The 20353-nt window shown below is 32.9% G+C and overlaps 3 protein-coding genes across 4 annotated transcripts; 1 reads left to right on the top strand and 2 right to left on the bottom strand.

Annotated features, from left to right (window-relative positions):
• The first annotated feature begins 371 nt into the window (after positions 1-371).
• LOC7494502 (omega-3 fatty acid desaturase, chloroplastic) lies at positions 372-3108 on the top strand. Its single transcript, XM_002312127.4, has 8 exons — positions 372-1113; positions 1299-1388; positions 1518-1584; positions 1682-1774; positions 1883-2068; positions 2181-2261; positions 2421-2558; positions 2657-3108. Exons 1-8 carry the CDS (start codon positions 599-601, stop codon positions 2840-2842), a joined length of 1356 nt encoding a protein of 451 aa, XP_002312163.4. The 5' UTR covers positions 372-598; the 3' UTR covers positions 2843-3108.
• A 1239-nt stretch (positions 3109-4347) lies between these two features.
• Positions 4348-6698, bottom strand: LOC7494501 (N-(5'-phosphoribosyl)anthranilate isomerase 1, chloroplastic). 2 transcript variants are annotated; one of them, XM_024606580.2, is made up of 5 exons: positions 6480-6698; positions 6057-6119; positions 5469-5833; positions 5228-5391; positions 4348-4852 (listed from the first exon to the last, which is right to left on the bottom strand). In XM_024606580.2, exons 3-5 carry the CDS (start codon positions 5697-5699, stop codon positions 4627-4629), a joined length of 621 nt encoding a protein of 206 aa, XP_024462348.1. In that variant the 5' UTR covers positions 5700-5833; positions 6057-6119; positions 6480-6698; the 3' UTR covers positions 4348-4626. The 2 variants fall into 2 exon arrangements, with proteins under 2 accessions (XP_024462348.1, XP_002311229.3); XM_002311193.4 differs by having other exon boundaries at positions 6493-6660.
• Positions 6699-11828: 5130 nt separating this feature from the next.
• On the bottom strand, positions 11829-15111 carry LOC18101417 (zinc finger CCCH domain-containing protein 29). Its single transcript, XM_006379568.3, has 2 exons — positions 14794-15111; positions 11829-14266 (listed from the first exon to the last, which is right to left on the bottom strand). The coding sequence occupies exon 2, from the start codon at positions 14255-14257 to the stop codon at positions 12218-12220; it is 2040 nt and encodes a 679-aa protein (XP_006379630.2). The 5' UTR covers positions 14258-14266; positions 14794-15111; the 3' UTR covers positions 11829-12217.
• Between the last annotated feature and the right edge of the window lie 5242 nt (positions 15112-20353).

Raw genomic sequence — 20353 nt, 5'->3', positions numbered from 1 at the left:
ATTTTATATTTTTTTTTATGATTTAAATATATTTATATAAAAAAATTATTGGAATATATTTTCAATAAAAGATATTTTACACCCGATCTTGTATGGTCTATTCTGTATAAAAATATATTTAGGAATATAATAGTAACTATTTTTTAAAGTATTTTTTATTTAAAAATATATTAAAAAAAAATTTAAAAAAAATAATTTATATTAAAAAATCAAAATAATCTGAAAATATATAAAAAAATAATTTTAAATACAAAAATATAAAAAAATAATTTTTAAAAAATACAAAAACATACCGCCCTAAAGCTTTTACCAGAGAAGCACAGGACAGCAACACGGTTACATTCACAAGTGTGTGTGTATATATATACATACATGGACACACTAAAAAGAGAGAGAGGACAAGCAACAAGAAGCACAAGTTGAGAATTTTATTGCTGGCAGTGGAGGAGAGAAGCCCTTGTGTTATCCCTTCATCTACTTTGCAAATTGTGTACCTTTTCTTTTCTCTTTTTATATAAACTTCAATTCTTCTATTTTCTTACATGAACTGAGATAGCAAGAACTGAATACACTTGCATTCTCTGCTTCTTGGTCTTCAATGGCTAGCTGGGTTTTATCAGAATGTGGCCTAAGACCCCTTCCTAGAATCTATCCTCAAAGCAGAACCGGCTTAACATCAAAAAGTACAAACCTTTTAAAGCTTAGACAGTCACCAGACTCCAAAAGTTGCAATCTTGGTTCTCCTTTCAAGGTCTCAAGTTGTTCTAGACAAAGAAACTGGGCGTTAAATGTTGCTGTTCCGGTTAGTGTTCCAGTATGTGAAGAGGAAGACAAAGAAAGAGAAAGCGTTAATGGTGCTAATGAACAGGAAGGTGGATTTTTTGACCCTGGTGCACCACCACCTTTCAAATTATCTGATATAAGAGCTGCTATACCAAAGCATTGTTGGGTTAAAAATCCATGGATATCAATGAGCTATGTTGTGAGAGATGTTGCTGTGGTTTTTGGATTGGCTGCTATTGCTGCTTACTTCAACAATTGGGTTGTTTGGCCACTTTACTGGTTTGCTCAGGGGACCATGTTCTGGGCCCTCTTTGTTCTTGGCCATGATTGGTAAATTCATATGTTTTTTCGTTTATTGAGCTTGAATTTTTATTTCTTTCTATAGGAAATGTTATGGCCATTTTATTTTATTTTTCTAACACTGGATTTGCAGCTTTCCTTGTGTTCTGGTGCTGCATTTGAGGTGCCTATTTATTTGTTTCTAACATTGACTGCGTTTCTCTATAATTATGCAGTGGTCATGGGAGCTTCTCAAATAATCCAAAGCTTAATAGTGTAGTGGGTCATCTCCTTCATTCTTCAATCCTTGTCCCTTATCATGGATGGTATGTTGCTGCGATACCTGCTAAATTTCAAGTATTTCAGTGTCCTGTTTAGTTTTTAGCAATTTAGTATTTACCTATTCAATACAATCTGGTATACTCATATACTTGCAATTTTGATAATTATTTCAGGAGAATTAGCCACAGAACCCACCATCAAAACCATGGACATGTTGAGAATGATGAATCTTGGCATCCAGTGAGTTTTTGTGAATATTGACCTCTTAGTTTCAAGTAATATTGTTTCAATTCTTTCAAACTCGGAACTCATTGATGTATACTATTTGTTATTGTAGTTGCCTGAGAAAATTTACAGGAGTTTGGATAATGTCACAAGAAAATTGAGATTCACTTTGCCTTTCCCTATGCTTGCCTACCCTGTCTATCTGGTGAGCCTTTTGCGTCTTGGTTAGCCAAATCCAGTAATTAACTTTAGGAGATAATTTTTTTAATAGATTGATGACTGTTATGTGATGCGGGTTTCAATGACCATACAGTGGAGTAGAAGTCCAGGAAAGAAGGGCTCTCATTTCCATCCAGACAGTGATTTGTTTGTCCCAAATGAGAGGAAAGATGTCATTACCTCAACCGCCTGTTGGACTGCAATGGCAGCATTGCTTGTTAGTTTATCCTTTGTAATGGGTCCTTTCCAAGTGCTTAAACTCTATGGTATTCCCTACTGGGTAGGTTTAGCTCTTGGGTTTCACGTATCTCGTTGCCATTTGTTAGAATTGCTACAAGTCAATTCTTCTTTAGTGCTTATGTTCATACTTTTGGATTTGCCTATAAATGCAGATTTTTGTTATGTGGTTGGACCTGGTCACTTATTTGCATCACCATGGTCATGATGAGAAACTTCCTTGGTATCGAGGAAAGGTAGGAAGACGAATCTCCTTAGCCTTTGGTCTTACATTACTTATCAACATCTGGTCATTTTTCTTCTCCTACCAAATTGTCTATTTTTCCTCGAGATATACAAGTTCAGTGGGGTTAAATTATCTGAGCTAACATCTAATACTTTCTGGCTGTCAATAGGAATGGAGCTATCTGAGGGGAGGCCTTACAACACTTGACCGTGACTATGGATGGATCAACAACATCCACCATGATATTGGGACCCATGTGATTCACCACCTCTTCCCTCAAATCCCACACTACCACTTAGTTGAAGCAGTAAGTGGCGTTATGGTTTGCACCTTAATTGTTGTTGTGTTTCTTTAGTGGTCCACTTTCTTCTGCTTGTAATGATTGTTCATTTTGATCTTTTACAGACAGAAGCAGCTAAGCCTGTACTCGGGAAGTATTACCGCGAACCAAGGAAATCTGAGCCTCTTCCATTTTACTTGTTGGGAACACTTGTAAGAAGCATGAAACAAGATCACTATGTTAGTAATACTGGAGATGTTTTATATTATCAAACAGACCCCGAGCTCTGTGGACCAGAGAAAACAGAGTGAAGAAACCAAAGCTTCTGGGCATCGCAAGAGAAGCCTACCAAGCCAGGATTCTATAATATCAAGTCATTTAACTTCTGACAATTAGGCAGCATTGTCCTCAGCCATTGGGACATCCATTCATTCTGCCACGCGTTTTTTTCTTTTCTTCTCTTTCTTATTTGATAAGAGGTGTCGCAGATGGTAAATCTCAGCCACTGCAACATGGATACAAGAAGTTTACTATATTTGTTACGTCATTGTAATAGAAAATCGACATCTTCGGCTTCTCTCCTCTTATTTTTTATGTTGATAGGTCTATATGCGGTTGTGTATGTAGTATGCGGGCTTTGTTTTTATATATATTATCAATTTATAATAAAATCTTATAAAAAATAAAGGAAAAACACACAAAAATATAAAATAATAAACATAAATTCAATATATATATATATATATATATATATAATAATTTGTGTGTTGAATAGATAAAAATATCATTAAATAAAATCGCATGAAAACATAAAACAATAAATTTATTTTCAACAAATCAATATGTATATTAATTGTCGGAAAATAATGTGTGTTTTTTAGAATGTATGTGAACTTGTAAAAAAAATCTTATTAAAATGGATGAAAATACCATTAAAAACTATACAAAAACACAGATAATAAATTTAAATTAAAAAAATCTGAAAAAATAATCATAATAATTACCAAAAGATTGTGTTTTTTTATGATAAATATAATAAAATATCACCAAATTTTCAGAAAATATTATCACCTCAAATATCATGACATTTAGGAAAAAAATATATTGTTTGTTATATTTGAAAAAAAAAAGAACAATTTTCTAAAATAAAATAAAAAATAGGAATCACCCTTGCAACGGGGAAGCATTAGCTATTAAATAAGAAAAAGAGAAGAAAGGAAAAAAGGCAAAACTCAAGGTCGTAATGACAATCAGGGGGGGGGGGGGGGGGGGGGGGGGGGGGGCGGCGCCGGGGGCCTTATCAAGTTGGAAATCAAAGTTTGTGGTATTGAGATTGATGACTCCGTGACAAAAACCACAACGAAACTTTTGGAGGAAACGCCTGAGGTGCGGAATTGGTGGTTGGGGGGGGGGGGGGAGAATTTGTAAGGAGTTTAGTGCTAGGATTAATTATCTTGTTCATTTCCTTTCTTTTTGAAAAGAAAAATTCCGTTTTTTTCTCCGTTTTTCTTAGATTTAGTTCGAGTTGTTAATGGGCATGGATGGAAGGACCCTGGATGATCAATAAATGAAAATATAGGGTCTTGTGTGATCAATATCGGGTTTGTGACTGATTTTCAAAACTCGTGGGTCTATGAATGTATTACAAAAAAGAACAAAATAGTTAAAGTATTGACAATCATTTCCACCGTAATTAAAGAGTTTTAAATTTGATTTTTTTATTAAAATTGATTTTAAAAAAAATTATATTTTTTTAGTATTTTTAAATTTTAAAAAATAAAAAACATATTATTTTAAATTTTTTAAATAAAAAATATTTTAAAAAACAATTTCCCACGCTATCTTTATTACCTTTGTTACGTCGGTAGCATCTTATAGATATCCATTCTGAAATGTTTGAATAAGACATTAAAATACACTTCGAGGAGCTGCCTCGTGGTTTAAAAGCTTGGATTTCCATCTCAGACCCGACCCGTGCTACATCCATATTCAACTAGATAACTCCATAGAATGAGATGACAGTAATACCGCGGCATATTGCAGATCAGGTTCCAAGTGACGCGGTCAGGAGTGGTTTCTTTTTCCTTGTGGCCAATCAATAGCGTACAGAATGTACGGCATTCATAAAGGACACTATTCGTGATCGATCCTTATTAATGCCATCCGAGCCGCAGATACCACTACTAACATCAACACCGTGAGGTTTGAGGAGAGAGAGAGCTTCACTAACGTTTTCAGGCTTAATCCCTCCCGCCAAGAGCCATCCGTTCTTGCTTTTGATAGGTGGTAATTCAAACCCCGTCCAGTTAAATCCTTTGCCACTACAAACAGGATCATAAGTTTATTCGAGGAAGAAATCTTAAACAAGATTGGCAATGCCAAAGAAAACGATAGTGGGAGTGTGAGTTACGTATATGCAGGATATGTAAACAAAAATTTTAGGCAAATTGAGAGGTCTAGATGCAAATTGAGGTTTTATTGATCATCCTGCACACAATCTACTGGGTTTTGCTCATGGTGGACCATGGAAAACTATTCAGTTCCTGAGCGTGGAGTTCATTGAATATAATGCATCAAATGAATTAGTACCAGAATTCTATATTTTTAAACCTCAATATTGATGGGCAACGGAGTATACAAACTGACAAAATGGAGACGATGGATGTGCTATACATGAAGGTAAATCATTTTCTTACCTGCCACCTGTTGCGCTATCCACAAGAATCCAATCAACCAAAGAACATTCTTCATCTGAAATTTGATTTAGAAGGTTTCCATTCTCATTTGCATGGAGAACATACACGATTCGATTTTTTCCCATTAAATCATGAAAAGCTGCCCGTGAACCTTTCCCGTGAAGCTGAATAATAGAATATCAAAGTCAGAAACCAAAATGATATACTACACACGAAGTAGTCAAAAGTCCAAAACATATACCTGCACGAATTCAAGGTCTGCTGCATCAGCGGCTCTCAATATTGTGTCTGCATCATCATCCACAAACACCCCTACCGGTGCTGCTTCATATTCTCTTGCAACTTTCGAAATTTCCTTTGCAACTGAAAGTGAAATGGAACGCTTTGAGTTGGGCGAAAGAATCATCCCAATAAAATTAGCACCAACTTCTGCTGCCATCGAAGCATCTCGAACTGAGGTAATCCCGCACATTTTAACTAAAGGACACTTCTTTTCATGTTCTTCATGAGTAAAGGCGGCTTTCTTTGGTGGGGTGGAAATGCAATTAACCTTACTCCTTGAATGGGATGTAATTATCGAGAAGTTCAGTTCACTCCCAGCCAGACCTGCAAATACTCAGCATTCTCGACTCTTTAAATATACAATATCAAAATCTCATCTAGACATTCAAAAAGAACATGCATAAGAGTTATTTATCTTGCATATATAATGCACCGGAGACATGGATTGGGGTTTAATCTTTTGTCTGTTGAGGTAAATGGGGTTCTAATTGGAACGGGCGGAAACAAAGGAATGTTATATTCTAAAATAACAGAGGACAGAAACTACCATGAACATGGCTTCTTTGCAAGTTGACAAATTTTAGCTGCAAGTGACCTCCGGTAGCCAACCCTGTCAATAAAGACCAAAGATCATTGAAAAACCGGAAGACTCGTAATCTTTATTCCAAAAAAAAATGCATTTACAATGCTCAGTTCAATAAAAACCAAGCTGAATGTTGTGCTTTAAAATAGTATGATGGATGGATAGTTCAGACTTGCATCATTTTGAAGCACAGGGCACAGTGAAATTTTTAATTATGCCTCCAGCATAACTTCCTTTCCATTTATCAACGAAGGTTAACAACCTAGTTGATGTCATGATATAGAAAAAGAATCTTTCACTTCGTAATGAAACATATCATCTCTCTGAGGAGATTCAGCGAACGGTTAATGTGCATTGGAAGTTAATCACATGAAAACAAAGACGTACGAGAGACAGAGACCTGCGAGCATGTTTTTGTCAACAATTTCGATTTGCGTTGCGGCGGTGCTAAAAGCTTTTCTGTAATGGAGAGAAAAATCCAAGGCCAGGACGAACAGGTTTTTCCGAATTCAATTGTATTAGGAGCGTGTGTTTGTGACTTCGGGTTAGGTGAGCTTGAAATAGGCCCCCGCTTGAATTTCGGAGATATTTTGATTTTTTGATGGATTAGAAAAGCGAGTTGAATGCCTCTCTTTTTTTCATGATATTATTGTGTTTTTTATTCAATGTATTTTTTATTTAATTTAATGAATACAAGTTTTTTAAATGAAATTATTGTTTTTATATAAAAAAATATTTTATGATTATTAAAATAATTTAAAAAATATTAAAATAATGTATTTATATTTTATATGTGATTGAAAGCTATTACAAATATAAAAACAAAAAATCATTTGTAATTGTATTGTTTATATTACCATCTTTATATACTTACCAATTAAATGATTTTTCTTTTCTTTTAATTTTGAAAAAACATACATGTATAATATTGTTTTTCAATGTTTGAGTGTAAAAATTAAAATAGTTTATAATCTATTTTTTATTAGATTATCACAATTTTTTCACATGTAAAATAGTTTATAATAATTGTAATCTATTTTTTTCTTTAGATTACTATTATTATAAATCATGATTATATTCAGAATTCAGACTTTCTGTTTTTGTTTTCTCACTTTGTCACGAATGACATCTTTTCCTTTTCCTTTTTCTTTTTCTTTTTCTTTCTCTTTTCTTTTTCTTTTTTGCGCCCCACAATTCTCCAATCCAGTGATGTGGCAGTTACCTTGAGTGCACTGAAGAGAGAGAGAGAGAGGCACCAACCTTATTTTTCGCAATCTTGATTGTGCATAGCATAAAACTTCTATTTCAGATCAATGGGTTAGAAATTAGAGATCCCTTTCCTTTTACGTAAATATTACGTGTTTTGGTTCTTAACTGCAACAGCTGTTCTTTTGGGGGCAATGTGGGCCAGGCGGCGGCCCGCGCACTTGTACCTTCTTTATTTATTTTTTGGTTTATTAAAATGGCGGATTCAAACCCGTGATATCCGTCCTTGCACGCGTATCTCAACCACTTGAGTCACCACAGGTAATTATTATAAAATAATATATATATATATATATATATACATTAACAAACACCTAAAACACGAGGAGCATTCACTACTCTCACTTTTTATTATTCACCCATATATTATAATGACCATTTTGTTCGATCCATAGAAATATACAAGTATTTGAAATAGGGTTATTTTGGTATTTTTATAGTGCATTGGTTATTGCTGATTTGTCTTTTTGGTATTTGAATTATGGAGGCAGGATATTAAACTCATTATAGTCAACGATATTTGGTTTTTCGACCTCAATTCTTTTATTAATTATAAATTTAGTTGAGAATAATAATACAACTTAATATTAAATTAATAATTTTATATTTAAAAAGCTGCACACAAGTGTTGTATGGGTGCAGCATGTGGTGGTCAAAATAGGCTTTTGTCATCTCAGTTTATTTCTCGTCAACTCTTATTTTATTATAAATAATGTGTGTTTTTCAAATGTGACCGGTATGTTATCAATTACTGTTTTTTTTTTTTCTTCATTTCTCTCACCTATCTCGATAAATGCATGATGATTCTCATTGTTACAATTATTTCATATTCATATCTTTTAGTTTTAATTATTGTTTTTTATTCATTTTACCTTAAGTTGAAGTTTTGTTTATTTTCAATTTAATCATTGATGTTTAATTTGTATATATATGACATCTCAATTTGGTTCTTATATTTTTTTATTTCTTATTTTATTTCTTTGTGCTTTTGTTAAAGTATTTTATGGCTTTCAATTTTATTCTTCAAATCAAATTTATGATTTTTGTTTTTTTGATGATAAAAATGATTTCAATGTGGTCTTTTTTCTTTTTATTTTTTATTGTTCTTCTTGGCCCTTTCGTCAACAAAAAAAAGTAGTTTTTAATTCTATCCTTCAAATTGAATTCATGATTTTTATTTTTTCAATAATAATAGTAGGAGCAGCAATAACAACAATGATTGTAATAGTACTTATGGTAATGTTAATAGTAGTACTCATGGTAATGTTAATAATAATGATGATGCTTAAAAACAACAATAATTATAATGATAGTTATGATGATGATGACAACGGTGATGCTGCTATTATTAATAATAATAACAATGACAATAATTATAAAAATAGCAATGAAAATAATAATATTATTAATAACAACAACAAGTAAATTAATAATGATAATAGTGATGATGATGATAATGGTAATAATATAATTAATGATAGCGTTAATGCTAATAATATAATAAAAAAATCAGTTGTGATAATAATAATAATAATAAGAAGAATAGTGATGATAATAAAAATATTAATAATAGTTGTTGTGATAACAATGATAATAAGTAATAACAAAAACAATAATGATGATTATGATATTGACAATTAAAAATAATAATAATATTAATAGGAATTTCACAACAACAACTAATAATAATAATATTAACAATGATAATAATCAACAACAATAATTTTAATAATAATATAAATAATGATAGTGATCATAATGATACTAGCAACATTGATGATATTATTAATAACAATTGTGATACTGATTTTGAATTTCATTTCACGAATTGCTATTTTTTAAAATCCTCTTATATAACTAGAGTTTTTTTATATAATTTTTTTATTTAATATTTAATTTTTTTGGAATTGAATTTCTTGATTTTTATAGTTTGGGCGCTTTAAATTTAATAACCAAGGTCACATGTTTAAAAAATTAACATATTTTTTAAAATAAATTATAATTTTTTATTTTATTTTTAATCGGGTTATTTCAGTCGCATAATCTGGACCATAAATTTGAAGGAATATCATGTACTGACTTAACCCTAATTAGTGTTTTTACATATCTGTTATAAATAAAATTTTATATTTTTTTTATTCATTTTCAGTATCTGAATTTTTTTTCCTTCAAAAACCATACTATATCTTTTTCATTGAGACTTATATATCACAAATCAGTAAAAAAATTAAAACAAGTTGAAAAAATAAAATATCCCGTCACAAAACATGACTCTTTTTTTTAAAAAAAAATTATTTACCACGGGATCGCATGTAAAAATTTGATCTGAATATTTGCACGTGTAGGCCATATGCAAGGCATGGCAAGAAACTCTGATATGAAAAGTCACTCCATGCCTAACCCAACACCTCCAAAGCTATAAGATTTTATGCGTGGATAACAGGATGATCATCTAGAATTAAATGCTTGAAAGAACAAATTGAGAAGTGTTGGACTAAAAAGGGATTCTTAAACTTTTGCTAGCCTCGATTCGGGAAAAAAAATAAATATGTAAGATTTTATCTTGTTATCTGTCTGCTGACCAACGGTTCCTTTCAAGGAAAAAGTCCACCTGGCAACGGACCTCTTTAAGAATGGGAAACAGCCATGCAGATTTTCTCTACATAACCTGGCAGGCTGGCAATAGATCCACACCCAACTTACTAGCCCATACAAGGCCGATGGATGCAAGGGGCTAGAGGGCCCTCGACTCTCAAGTGTGGGCCTTTGTAGTGGTGGGCCCTCTCGATAAACAATATCCATCAGTGGAAGCATCAATGACGTCGCTGGTCGGTCCAATTATTATCACGCCAACGAAGGACGGTCGGAAGCAACTTCGATTTCAGGATCATGGAAAATAATGCTTGGCTGAGAATTAAGTTCGTGGGCGGCTCTGGCTACACAACCCTTGCATGGATTTTTCCATTGCTGGGAGACCAAGAAAGACAGCGGTGAAAGACGTGGGACTCACACGTCATCTCATAGCTTGAATCGAAATTCGAAGCCAGACTTTCATGTACATCCCAGCTCAGAAGGATAAATTTTCTCAGCACATTTAAGTTCAAAAATTAAAACCAATCACTCCTTCATCTGTATAATTGGTGTCCATATCAAGCTGTTGAGAGGTTCAACTCTCTTATAATTAATTATGAGGATTAATAGTTTTTTAATGTTAAAATGGAAATAGAGTGCTGGCCAGTACCAACTACAGATTAAGTTGCATTATCCTACGCCTTGATGATGATATATAAAATATAAATATAAATATAAATATAAATATAATTTGTTTGATTGATATGGTGGACGGTGATGATATATAAATATCCATGGCATAGATAGCAAATGACTTACTAGATAACTTAATTACGTCTGGAATACGTCTGGAATATCTTGGAAAAGATTTCATTTCGCTTAAAATTTTGATTCGTTCAATAAATTTCACCCAAAATCCAGTCAGAATGTTGAAGTTCGTTCTGGCCAAATAATGTATTTTTTTAAAAAAATATTATCTAATTTTACAGTATTAATTATATCTCTTAGTCTGATAATTGTATTAGGCTGACATTTTATGAGGAGTTTTCTAATATATTTTTATATTTCAAATTAAAATTTTAGAGCAATTGAAGTTTAGAAAGGTTTTGTGAGACTATTAATAGTATTTTCATAATTTTATCCAAATTTATAATTTTATTTTAAAAGATCATTTTTTTATTTTTTTATATTAATTTTATCATTCAACAATAAATTTATTGATAATTGAGCTTTATAATTTATTTTTATTTATTCTATTTAAAGTTATTATATTCTCATAACTGAAGGCACAAATTTGTAAAATTAACCAAAGTTGATCCAATAAATTATCTTCAATTGGAATAGAATTGACAACCTTAGTTTATCTCTGGCTATTTATTTTTATTTTAATTTTTATTATTATTTTTTTGAATAGTTAAAGAAATTATCTTGCCTTGTGAAGGTAATGAGGTTTAACTTGTTTTAGTTCGTTACCTTATCACAAGACATTTGTTTAACCTATGAGCTCGCCATGTATATCTTTCTCGAGCGAAAATGGGGTTTCAACACAAGGATAGCTTGAATAAACCAATTATTTAAGAGAATCATATGCTGTTCAATCACAAGGAGGTTTAGGCGGTTCCAGGCATTGTATGGAAGGGACTTCCACGAGAAAAAAGGGGGGAAAACACTATTGAAGCTCTTTGCTCTGCCATGAGAAACAAATAATTAATGATATGGATAACCTCCAATTCCTTTTTAGCAATCTCAGCCTCTATTTTCCCATGAGATCTAATGTTTCATTGGGTCTCAACCTCCTTGCTACGCGGGAGTCCACAACAATAAGCAAAATCATCATCGTTCACAGGACTGGAAAAGGAAATAAGCATCATCACTATACCACAAGTCCACAACAATACATGAGAACAATCATGATTTTTATTGAAAAGATTTTTATTATTCAATAAAGTTTATAATGAAGTCATTCATGAAGGAAACTGACTTACAGTTTTCCTTCTGAGATCAAGTGTTTGAGAAAACAATACGTAACTCTCTTCATAGTACTGAAATATAAAGTACACTCTCCCAGAGGGGGAGAAAAAGAAATAATGAGGATATCAAATAATTAAAAAAATTTCTCCTTGTTCCACCTAATATTTATCCTAATTCTCACTTGGTCAGTCAATGATGAGCATACTTGCAGCTCTTAATTTTTGCTTTCGATTTGCAGCTTGCTTTAGCATCAACTTTGCTTCTCCTAAACTTAAATACACATGTGTGTCAGCATAATAAGCTAAGAGCATTGAGGTCTATGCCACCATCTGCTCCTGTTCCATGTAAATCTGCTCCATCCATGGTGGCAGCGATTCACGAACTCCTTTACCAAGACTGTATTGCTTCTCAGCACCAAAAAATGTGCTTCCAGCAGGGGGGGCATCTTTAACCAACGAATTAACCCAAGAAACATCTGGCTCACCAACATGTGAAGCTGTCACGTTAGCAGCTGTTGTCGCAGCAGGATTATTGTTGCTTCGAAATCCAAAGGAAGCAGACTTCTTGAGCTTGTTCAGTTCATCTCCTTGAATGCCCCAATCCAGTTTCCCATTAGGGGAGCTCCAGTCAGGAAGGTTGGAGGGCATCATGGATATAGTGTTAGCAGCTGCAGTGAAGCCAAGACGGTTGGGTACTGCACCACGGTCAATGAAACTCTGGCTCCTCTTTGCAAATGCAGAGGACCTTGAATTCATTACAGCAGCTGCCACTGCGGCAGATGTATCAAACCCATATGAAATAGGGTTCCTAGCTGGAGAAGATGAGAGACTGGCGGCTGGGTAGCTTGAACGAAGTTGGTTCATGTTCTGGCGGATCTGCATCCCATTAGGAGACTGTAACTGAGATTGTGCGCTAGCATTTAATGAAACTCCCTGCAGCGGAGACATTAGAGAAGAATCGAGAGATCCAAAAACATCATCACGGTTGGTAGGTTTCAAATCCGCAATCCTATTGCTCCAGTGAGATGGTGAGGAGAGACAAGACATCTCATCCCTTAGTTGCTGTTGCTGTTGCTGGAGTTGGCTTGAGTAACTTTCCAGCCCAAGCAATTCCATCTCCAAATTCAAATCTCTAGCACAGAAAGCAGTCTTTAGCCTACTTCCTGGGAGCTGCAAAGCTGGTGGGGTTTGGCTAACTTTGTTCTGCCACAAGCCTCCGCTCTTGGGAGATGAAGAGGCTACAGCCAAGGGAGACATTGGTGGAGTTGATGTAGCAGGCAACGGCAAAGGTGATGATCCAAGGGCCAACGGACTCAAAGTTGTCATGTCCACTGCACTAGAATTCGACCTCGGTGAAGGCATTGCTGAACCTGTAGAAGCATACACAGGGCGCAGTTCCTCAGGTTTGTGTGCAAAGAAACAAACTTTTCGTGCGCAACCAGTTTCATCCTTGCAAAGCCGGGTTCGATACTGGGCAGGATGAAGCCATGACTCAAAAACACCATGTGCATATTCACAAGAATCACCCTTCTGGCATGTTCCCTTACGAAATTCAGGGCAAGGGACACAGCTGTAAGGGTACTTCATTGGGTCTCTCCTCCTGGCATTCTCTCCTGGATGGACAAACGGGCACTCAGTCCAATCATGAGAGTATGCCCTGGAGCAAGGCTTGACCTTGAAGGAGTACATTCTAAACTCATCGGTGCCATATATTCCATTGTTTATGTCAGGCAATGTCACATCAAGAGGATACTCTTTCTTTTCAGTTCCTTCTTTTGCCAACTGAGGCATTATGATCAGTTTCTCTTCTTCATCTTCACTTAAGTTTTGGCCTTTTAGCAACAACTCAATCAACTTCTTCCTTGAATTGCACATACACTTGGATGAAGTGGAAAATAGATCACCAGGTTTATTTCCGTTAGCATCAGCACTGTTAGGATCAGCAGACGCGTCAAGCAAGAGCTTGACAATCCCAACTGATGAAGCAGCACAGCCAGCAACAGCGCAGTGAAGGGCAGTGACCTTATCCGAGCCACACACCCTGTTGACGTTGACCTTGCCAGTTTCAATAATATACTTCAAAACATGAGTGCTTCCAAACATGGCAGCAATCATCAGGGGTGTCCTCTCTTCGAAACCCATCTTTTTCGACCCAATTCTTTTACCATACCAATAGTTTGCCCCATCTATATCCAAACCCTTCTGTTCAACCTCAATTTTGAACCCAGCAAGATCATCAGAGGCAGACAATTCGAGCAAAACTGAGCATTCATGCAAGAAATTGTCTTTCTTGCTGTAAGATTTGTCTTCCATGATCGGATTTGAAGAGAAAGAATCACCCTTTGAACCTTTGCACATACCCAAGTCCTGCATCGTTAAAACAAACATGTTAAGTATACCATAATCAAGAATTTAGACTATTGATTAATCAGACCAAGAAAAAAAAAAGTAAAAAAAAAAGCCTAAAAATACTAAGTCTTGGAAAACTATTTGCTAGTTCAGATCAGAGGAGCAAGACTAATTATTGATGACAAAGTAGACAACAATTAAACAGTTTCAAACTTTTCTGCTCAACTTCTAATGCTTTTATCCGCGAATTTCCTCTCCAAACAAACCAGAAGAAAACACAGGCAGAACAAAATCCACCAAAGAACAAAAAAATGACTTACTCTAATAAGATCACTGTTACTTGCAACAAAACAAAAACATGGAAAAAAAATCATTAAAGAACAGGTCAGATTAAGCAACGCCAGAAACAAAATTTCAAACTTTAACCAAACCCAGGAAACAAAAATACCCTACAGTTCATCAAGAACCAACATAGCTACATCATCATCAAAAATGAAACTAGAAAGTTATTTTTTTTCTGTCTTTAAGAATAACAAGAAACATACCTATGAGCGGTAGTACTTGTGATGGAAAGAGTAAGAGACAGCTAATGAGTTGAAGTCTTGTTAGTTTCTATCGTTTGTTGAAGAGATGAATATAGAGAAGAGTTTTGTTTAGCTCAAATGAGGAGGAGGTGAGCTGCAAAATAAGACCCAGTTGTGGGTTCTATATATGTGGGTTTTCTTCAGGAGGAAGGAGAGAGGAAAGTCGGACTTTTCTTCCGCTCACCTTCTCTCTCTCTCTCTCTCTCGGGATTATGGTCAAAGTCAAATCTTCAAAGCAGGGCTCCTATTTCTCTCACTATCAGGGTTAACAGTTGTTTAATTCTGCTGTTCGGGTTTTGAAATGAAATTCAAATGAAATGTAGATGAGTATTAAATTTTTCGAGTTGATGTGGGACCCGCGTTTCTCTCCTGTGTCTTACCGACTCAACGGGTAGTCCGTCACGTGTGCGCGTGCATTCCAGTACTTAGCTCACGCACGGGACAGTGAGTGTCTTTTTGTTACAGCACCGAAGAAAAACAAGACACTCATCCTAGAGGTTGACCCGTCGTGTAATTATATTCCTCCAATTTCTTTCAAAAATCAATTGGGTGTGTTTTGTTTGTTTTACTAGTTGATTCCCCGTCTTTCGCTGTAAGTTTAATAAATTTTTTAAAATATAAAAAGATATTAAAACTATGAAGAAATTTTTTAATTGTATTATTAGATTTGGTTTAATAAATCAATTTTAAAATTTCACAATCTAACTATTTATCTATCTTTTTCAAATTAAATCCAACAGGAGCTAGCCCAAATTAAATTAATTAATTTTATAAATCAAAAACCGATAAAAACATTACTTAAATTTTAACAAAACTTTATAATGATAATTGTTTTCACGAAAACTATTGAGACAATGACAAATTAAATCAATTTTAGTTCTCAAGAAAATCGTGTCGTAAATTCTATTGAGTTTAATTATTTTTTTATATATAATTTTTTTAATTATATGATAAAAATATATGGTCATAAAATTAAACACCAACCTAAAATAAATTTTTTTTTGAAACAATGATAACCTTGAAGAAAGCAAAAAAAATAAATAAATCATGTAGTTTATTTCTTAACAAATCCAGTATTGAATGATAAAATTATAAAAAAACTTATTAAAAAATTATTGGATTAAATCTCAGTTCCTAGGTAAACCATGTCATGGACTCCATTAAGTTTAATAATTTATTTTTTATAAAAATATTTTTTAAATTATATGATAAAAATATATGATCACAAAATTAAACACCAACTTAGGAAAATAAAAACTTATTTGAAATAGTGATAGCCCTAAGGAAAGCAAAAAAAAAATCATGCATTTTATTTCTCAGCCATTCAAATATTAAAGGATAAAATCGAGAAAAAAATATTAAAAATAATTAATGGACCAAAAGCCAAAAAAGCATATCCAGCCATTGGGTGAACTCATCAAACCTATAAACCGGGTAACTCGGGTTAGTATGTCAAATATTTGAACCGGGTTATGGACTACAATGGGATTGTAATTATTTTTTCCAAAAATTTTGTTTCTTAACTACATGATAAAAAAATATATAATCACAAAATAAATAACCAACCTAATGTTGAGATGATGTAAACAATTAAGTTACAAATTAAGATCAAAATATTTAACATTACAACATGGATAATTTACCTTGTTGTGTTTAATGGATTTCTCTATTAAAATAAATTTATAATAGAAAAACACAAAAAATTGTAATAGAAACTAACACACGTATAAAATTTATTGAATAGAACAAAATGCAAGGCTGCATATATGAAAAATCTTATAAAAAACAAATATAAAAAACAAATTTAATTTATATAAAATAAAGAAAAAATCATAGATGAATTATACCTGCCTCTTTAAAATTAAACATACTCAGTATCATTAAAAAATCATCACAAACTAATTAAAACAAACCCATAATTTATTTGAAAAAAATATCAACTAATACATTATTTTAAAAAAATCATTTTTTAAAAAAGAATCAGGTCAAGTGCTTTTGGGTCTGGTAAGCCAAACTGAGTGCCTGGCCAGATCAAGCAACGCCGCATGCGCGAGCTTATATATTTTTTTTGTTTGCCCCAAGCATTAGAAAAAAAAATTAACATGTCACCTGCATTAACAAACAACGCGTTGTCTATTCATCCCTATAATCTGGCTTTTGTGGTGGCTGGAAAAATAAAATCCCTTGTTTTTTACCCCAAAACCCATTTCCAATCCATTGTAGGCTTAAAAACACTCATAAAAATATCTTAGAGACCTTGTTAAACCAACTAATGACCTTGGAAAAAATGTAAGAAACAGTCCTTAAACCTGAAATCCATCCAAAACAAAAAAAAAATTCCAGGCTCGTATATGATTTTTAGGTGTTTTCAATGTAAAAAAAAAAAAAATTAATCTTAGCTCCCTTCATCATGTGTAATCATTTGAAACAAGAAATAACCATTTTGATAGCTAGATTCCTTACTAACAAACATTTTCTCTCTCTAAGTTGAAATTCGATGACCTTCTCAAACCAAAAAATAATTGAAAAATAAAAAATAAAGTTTGGTATCAAAATTAAATTTTGTAAAATTTAAGAGACTATTCATCTATTTGTTTTTGGGTTTAATTGTTTTTTTAGCCGAAAAAATATTAAATTAATGCTTCTAAAAAACATAAAACCATTGAAGACAGAGAAGATTTAATAGGATTACACGCAGAAAAACCATTAATAAGACTTCATTGAAGTCAATAAAAAATCAAACATAATTTTTTAAAAATATCTATATTATCCGAAAATAAGATTTAAAATTCCCACCGCATGTCGCATGTAAAGTAGAGATTTTTCAATCATCTGTACAGAGACTGCTAGGAGTCTTCTCGCTGACTATTGTCATATTAATTTCAACATGAAGTTACAGCAAACCTTAATCAACACAATTGCAAATTTCATGGGCAAAATAACATTACTCGTGTAAATATAAAAATGTAAGCTGGTAAAATTTTAAGTTTATATTTTAATGGTTATGAGTTGGAGTATTTTTAAAATTATTAATAGAACTTACATAGTATTAATTTTAGAACACCTGAAATTAATAAAAATGAACGCAAGGTGAGACGAATAACTACATTAATAATAATAAAAAAGAAGTGATTTTCTCTGCATTCCACCTCGGTTGGCAGGCAGGCAGGAAGAGGAAAGGAGAGACGAGGCGAGTGCGTTGAAGCAAACAATATTGGATGCGAGTGGGTTTGAGTGATGGAGTCGGGAATCAAAAAAAAGTGGACCAAGGGTGACCGGTTGAAGGAAGATTCCAACTTTGGCTAGGGCGGTCTAGTCCACTACGCATCACGCGTTTCCCTTCCACTTAGGTGGGTGACAGGATATACCTGACTCAGCCTTCCACTACGCCCATGCCTCGTGTCTCCCTCTCTCTCTCTTGTTTATAATAAATTAATAATACTAAAAAATCATAGCACTACTCGTCTCTCCTTCTCCATTTTAATTTCATAATATTGATTTTCTTGTTTTAGCGCATAAGAAATGGCGATGATGCTGGTTGCCCAATCCAAACGGGCTTGATTTCCAAAGTGTTGTTTCTGTACATTCGTCAATAACTTGTGCTAATAACAAACAAACATGATGTTGTGATATAACCTAAGCTCCAGCTCTGAAGGTCGAATCAGTGGGTTATTGTTTACAGCAGAATTGGATTCGGCCTCGCAGAAAATTTCTAGCAGCTCCATAAGTATGTGATGCAACAAAAATCAATTTCGTCTTAATTATTATGGTAGCTGACTAATCTACCCTTGAATTAAAATTAAAGCATCCAATTTCGTCTTAATTATTATGGTAGCTGACTAGTCTGCCCTTGAATTAAAATTAAAGCATCTGACCATCCCTTGTGATATTTGTACCTGGATTCGTATTTGACCATTTTGTATGCAATATGGCTAATTGACGTTGAAGATATCTTCTGAGGGGTTGATATATGCCTTGTTTTCGGGGGCATGATGTCGTAAAATGACAGATATTTGGATTTGCTAACTAGGGCGTTTTTGTATTTTTTTTTATATGATAATGTTGATACAGTAGCAATTTAGTACTTTTATAAATATAAATATTATTTTTAAAAAACAATTGACACACGTTTTAGCATGTGAGCTGTTCCATGCAATCTGCGTAATGTGTAAAGGGGTGTTAGGCGGCTAATTATTATTTTTTTAATTATTATTTTTTAATTATATATTTTTTTAAATTAATATTTTTTTTATCCTTTAACATTAAATTTACTAAAAATTAAATTTTCTTGAATGAATTTGGATCTAAAACTTCACGTGTTGTGAGTTCAGGGTGTTGTGAGTTTAGGAGATTAATCTAAATTTAAAAGATTCACTTAAAATTGCTTTATTTTTTTTTCAACTTAATATTTTTTAATTTTATTCTTTAATATTTATTTGAATAAAAGCTTTTCTTGTTTTTTTTAAATACTAGCATCACTTGAATATTTTTTTTTCATTAAAACAAAAACCCAGGTTGTGGCATAGCATTGACCAACTATCTGGTTTAAATTAGAACTAAAGCTTAAATTATGACGAGGAAAAAAATGTAAGATTTTAACATGCTCGTTTCTTTTGATTTTTTTTAATTCGATGAAAATAAAAGTCCAAAGGCCAAAGACCCATGGAGAAGCAATATGATCCAGGCCTTTTTAAGAATTAATTTATATTGGATTTCAATTTGCAAGTTGGGCTATTTTTACTCTTAAATCAATAATTCGGTGTTTCTGGAACTTTGGATACTTCTGAGGGGTAGACCGGCACTAGCCAAGACAAAAAAACACGAGCTGCGAAGGGCATTGGTGCTCCAAGTTGCATCCCTTTTAACAAGTTTATTCTTTTTTTATAAATAAAATCACTGCATTTTACTTAACGACTCTCCCTAAGTGAATTAAATCACGAGTCAATCCATTAAATTACTCAAGTTTACTTTAGTCAAAGTCAAAACTAGTTCAAAATTTTAAATTAAAACTCAGTCTAGACTATGCTACTAGTTCCAGGTTTACTGGGTCAGGTTAAATTTAGAAATCATACTAAGCATCCACATTAGTAATATGTTTTATTTATATTGTATCGTGTTACAACATTAAATGTATTAAACTATGTTTTATTTATGTTGTCGGATTTGTTGTGTTGTTTAAATTAAAATTAATATTAAACACATAAATTAAATAAAATATTTTGTATAAGAAATTGAACGTGTATGCATTAAGATAAATTATTCTATCCTTGTGTCTAAAAAACATTACCTTTCATGCTTTTGAAGTGAAAATTAGTATATCTTTAACCTGTTTTTTTTTTTTCCTAGAAAAATTAATCTCACACTTAAAAGTTAAATAATTAACTTTTAAAATCTTTACCAATCATTTTTTTTGTGCTTTTAGTTAGTTTATTTTAAAGTAAAGCAATAAAAACAGGGAAGCAGTGGAAATAAGCTCAGATACTTTAACCTTTAACCCATCACTTATGAATTTAAAACTAAA

Source organism: Populus trichocarpa, chromosome 8 (assembly GCF_000002775.5).
Source record: "Populus trichocarpa isolate Nisqually-1 chromosome 8, P.trichocarpa_v4.1, whole genome shotgun sequence".
Lineage (NCBI taxonomy): Eukaryota > Viridiplantae > Streptophyta > Magnoliopsida > Malpighiales > Salicaceae > Populus > Populus trichocarpa.
Note: the sequence above shows the minus strand (reverse complement) of the source record. Positions and strands in the feature narration are given on the sequence as shown.

Coding starts and splice junctions, on each gene's coding strand:
- LOC7494502 (XM_002312127.4), top strand. CDS start 599: ATGGCTAGCTGGGTTTTATCAGAATGTGGCCTAAGACCCCTTCCTAGA. Junction 1,114..1,298: donor TTTGTTCTTGGCCATGATTG/GTAAATTCATAT, acceptor ATAATTATGCAG/TGGTCATGGGAGCTTCTCAA. Junction 1,389..1,517: donor CTTGTCCCTTATCATGGATG/GTATGTTGCTGC, acceptor TAATTATTTCAG/GAGAATTAGCCACAGAACCC.
- LOC18101417 (XM_006379568.3), bottom strand. CDS start 14,257: ATGTGCAAAGGTTCAAAGGGTGATTCTTTCTCTTCAAATCCGATCATG.
- LOC7494501 (XM_002311193.4), bottom strand. Junction 5,392..5,468: donor CAGACCTTGAATTCGTGCAG/GTATATGTTTTG, acceptor TCTATTATTCAG/CTTCACGGGAAAGGTTCACG. Junction 4,853..5,227: donor GATAGCGCAACAGGTGGCAG/GTAAGAAAATGA, acceptor TCCTGTTTGTAG/TGGCAAAGGATTTAACTGGA.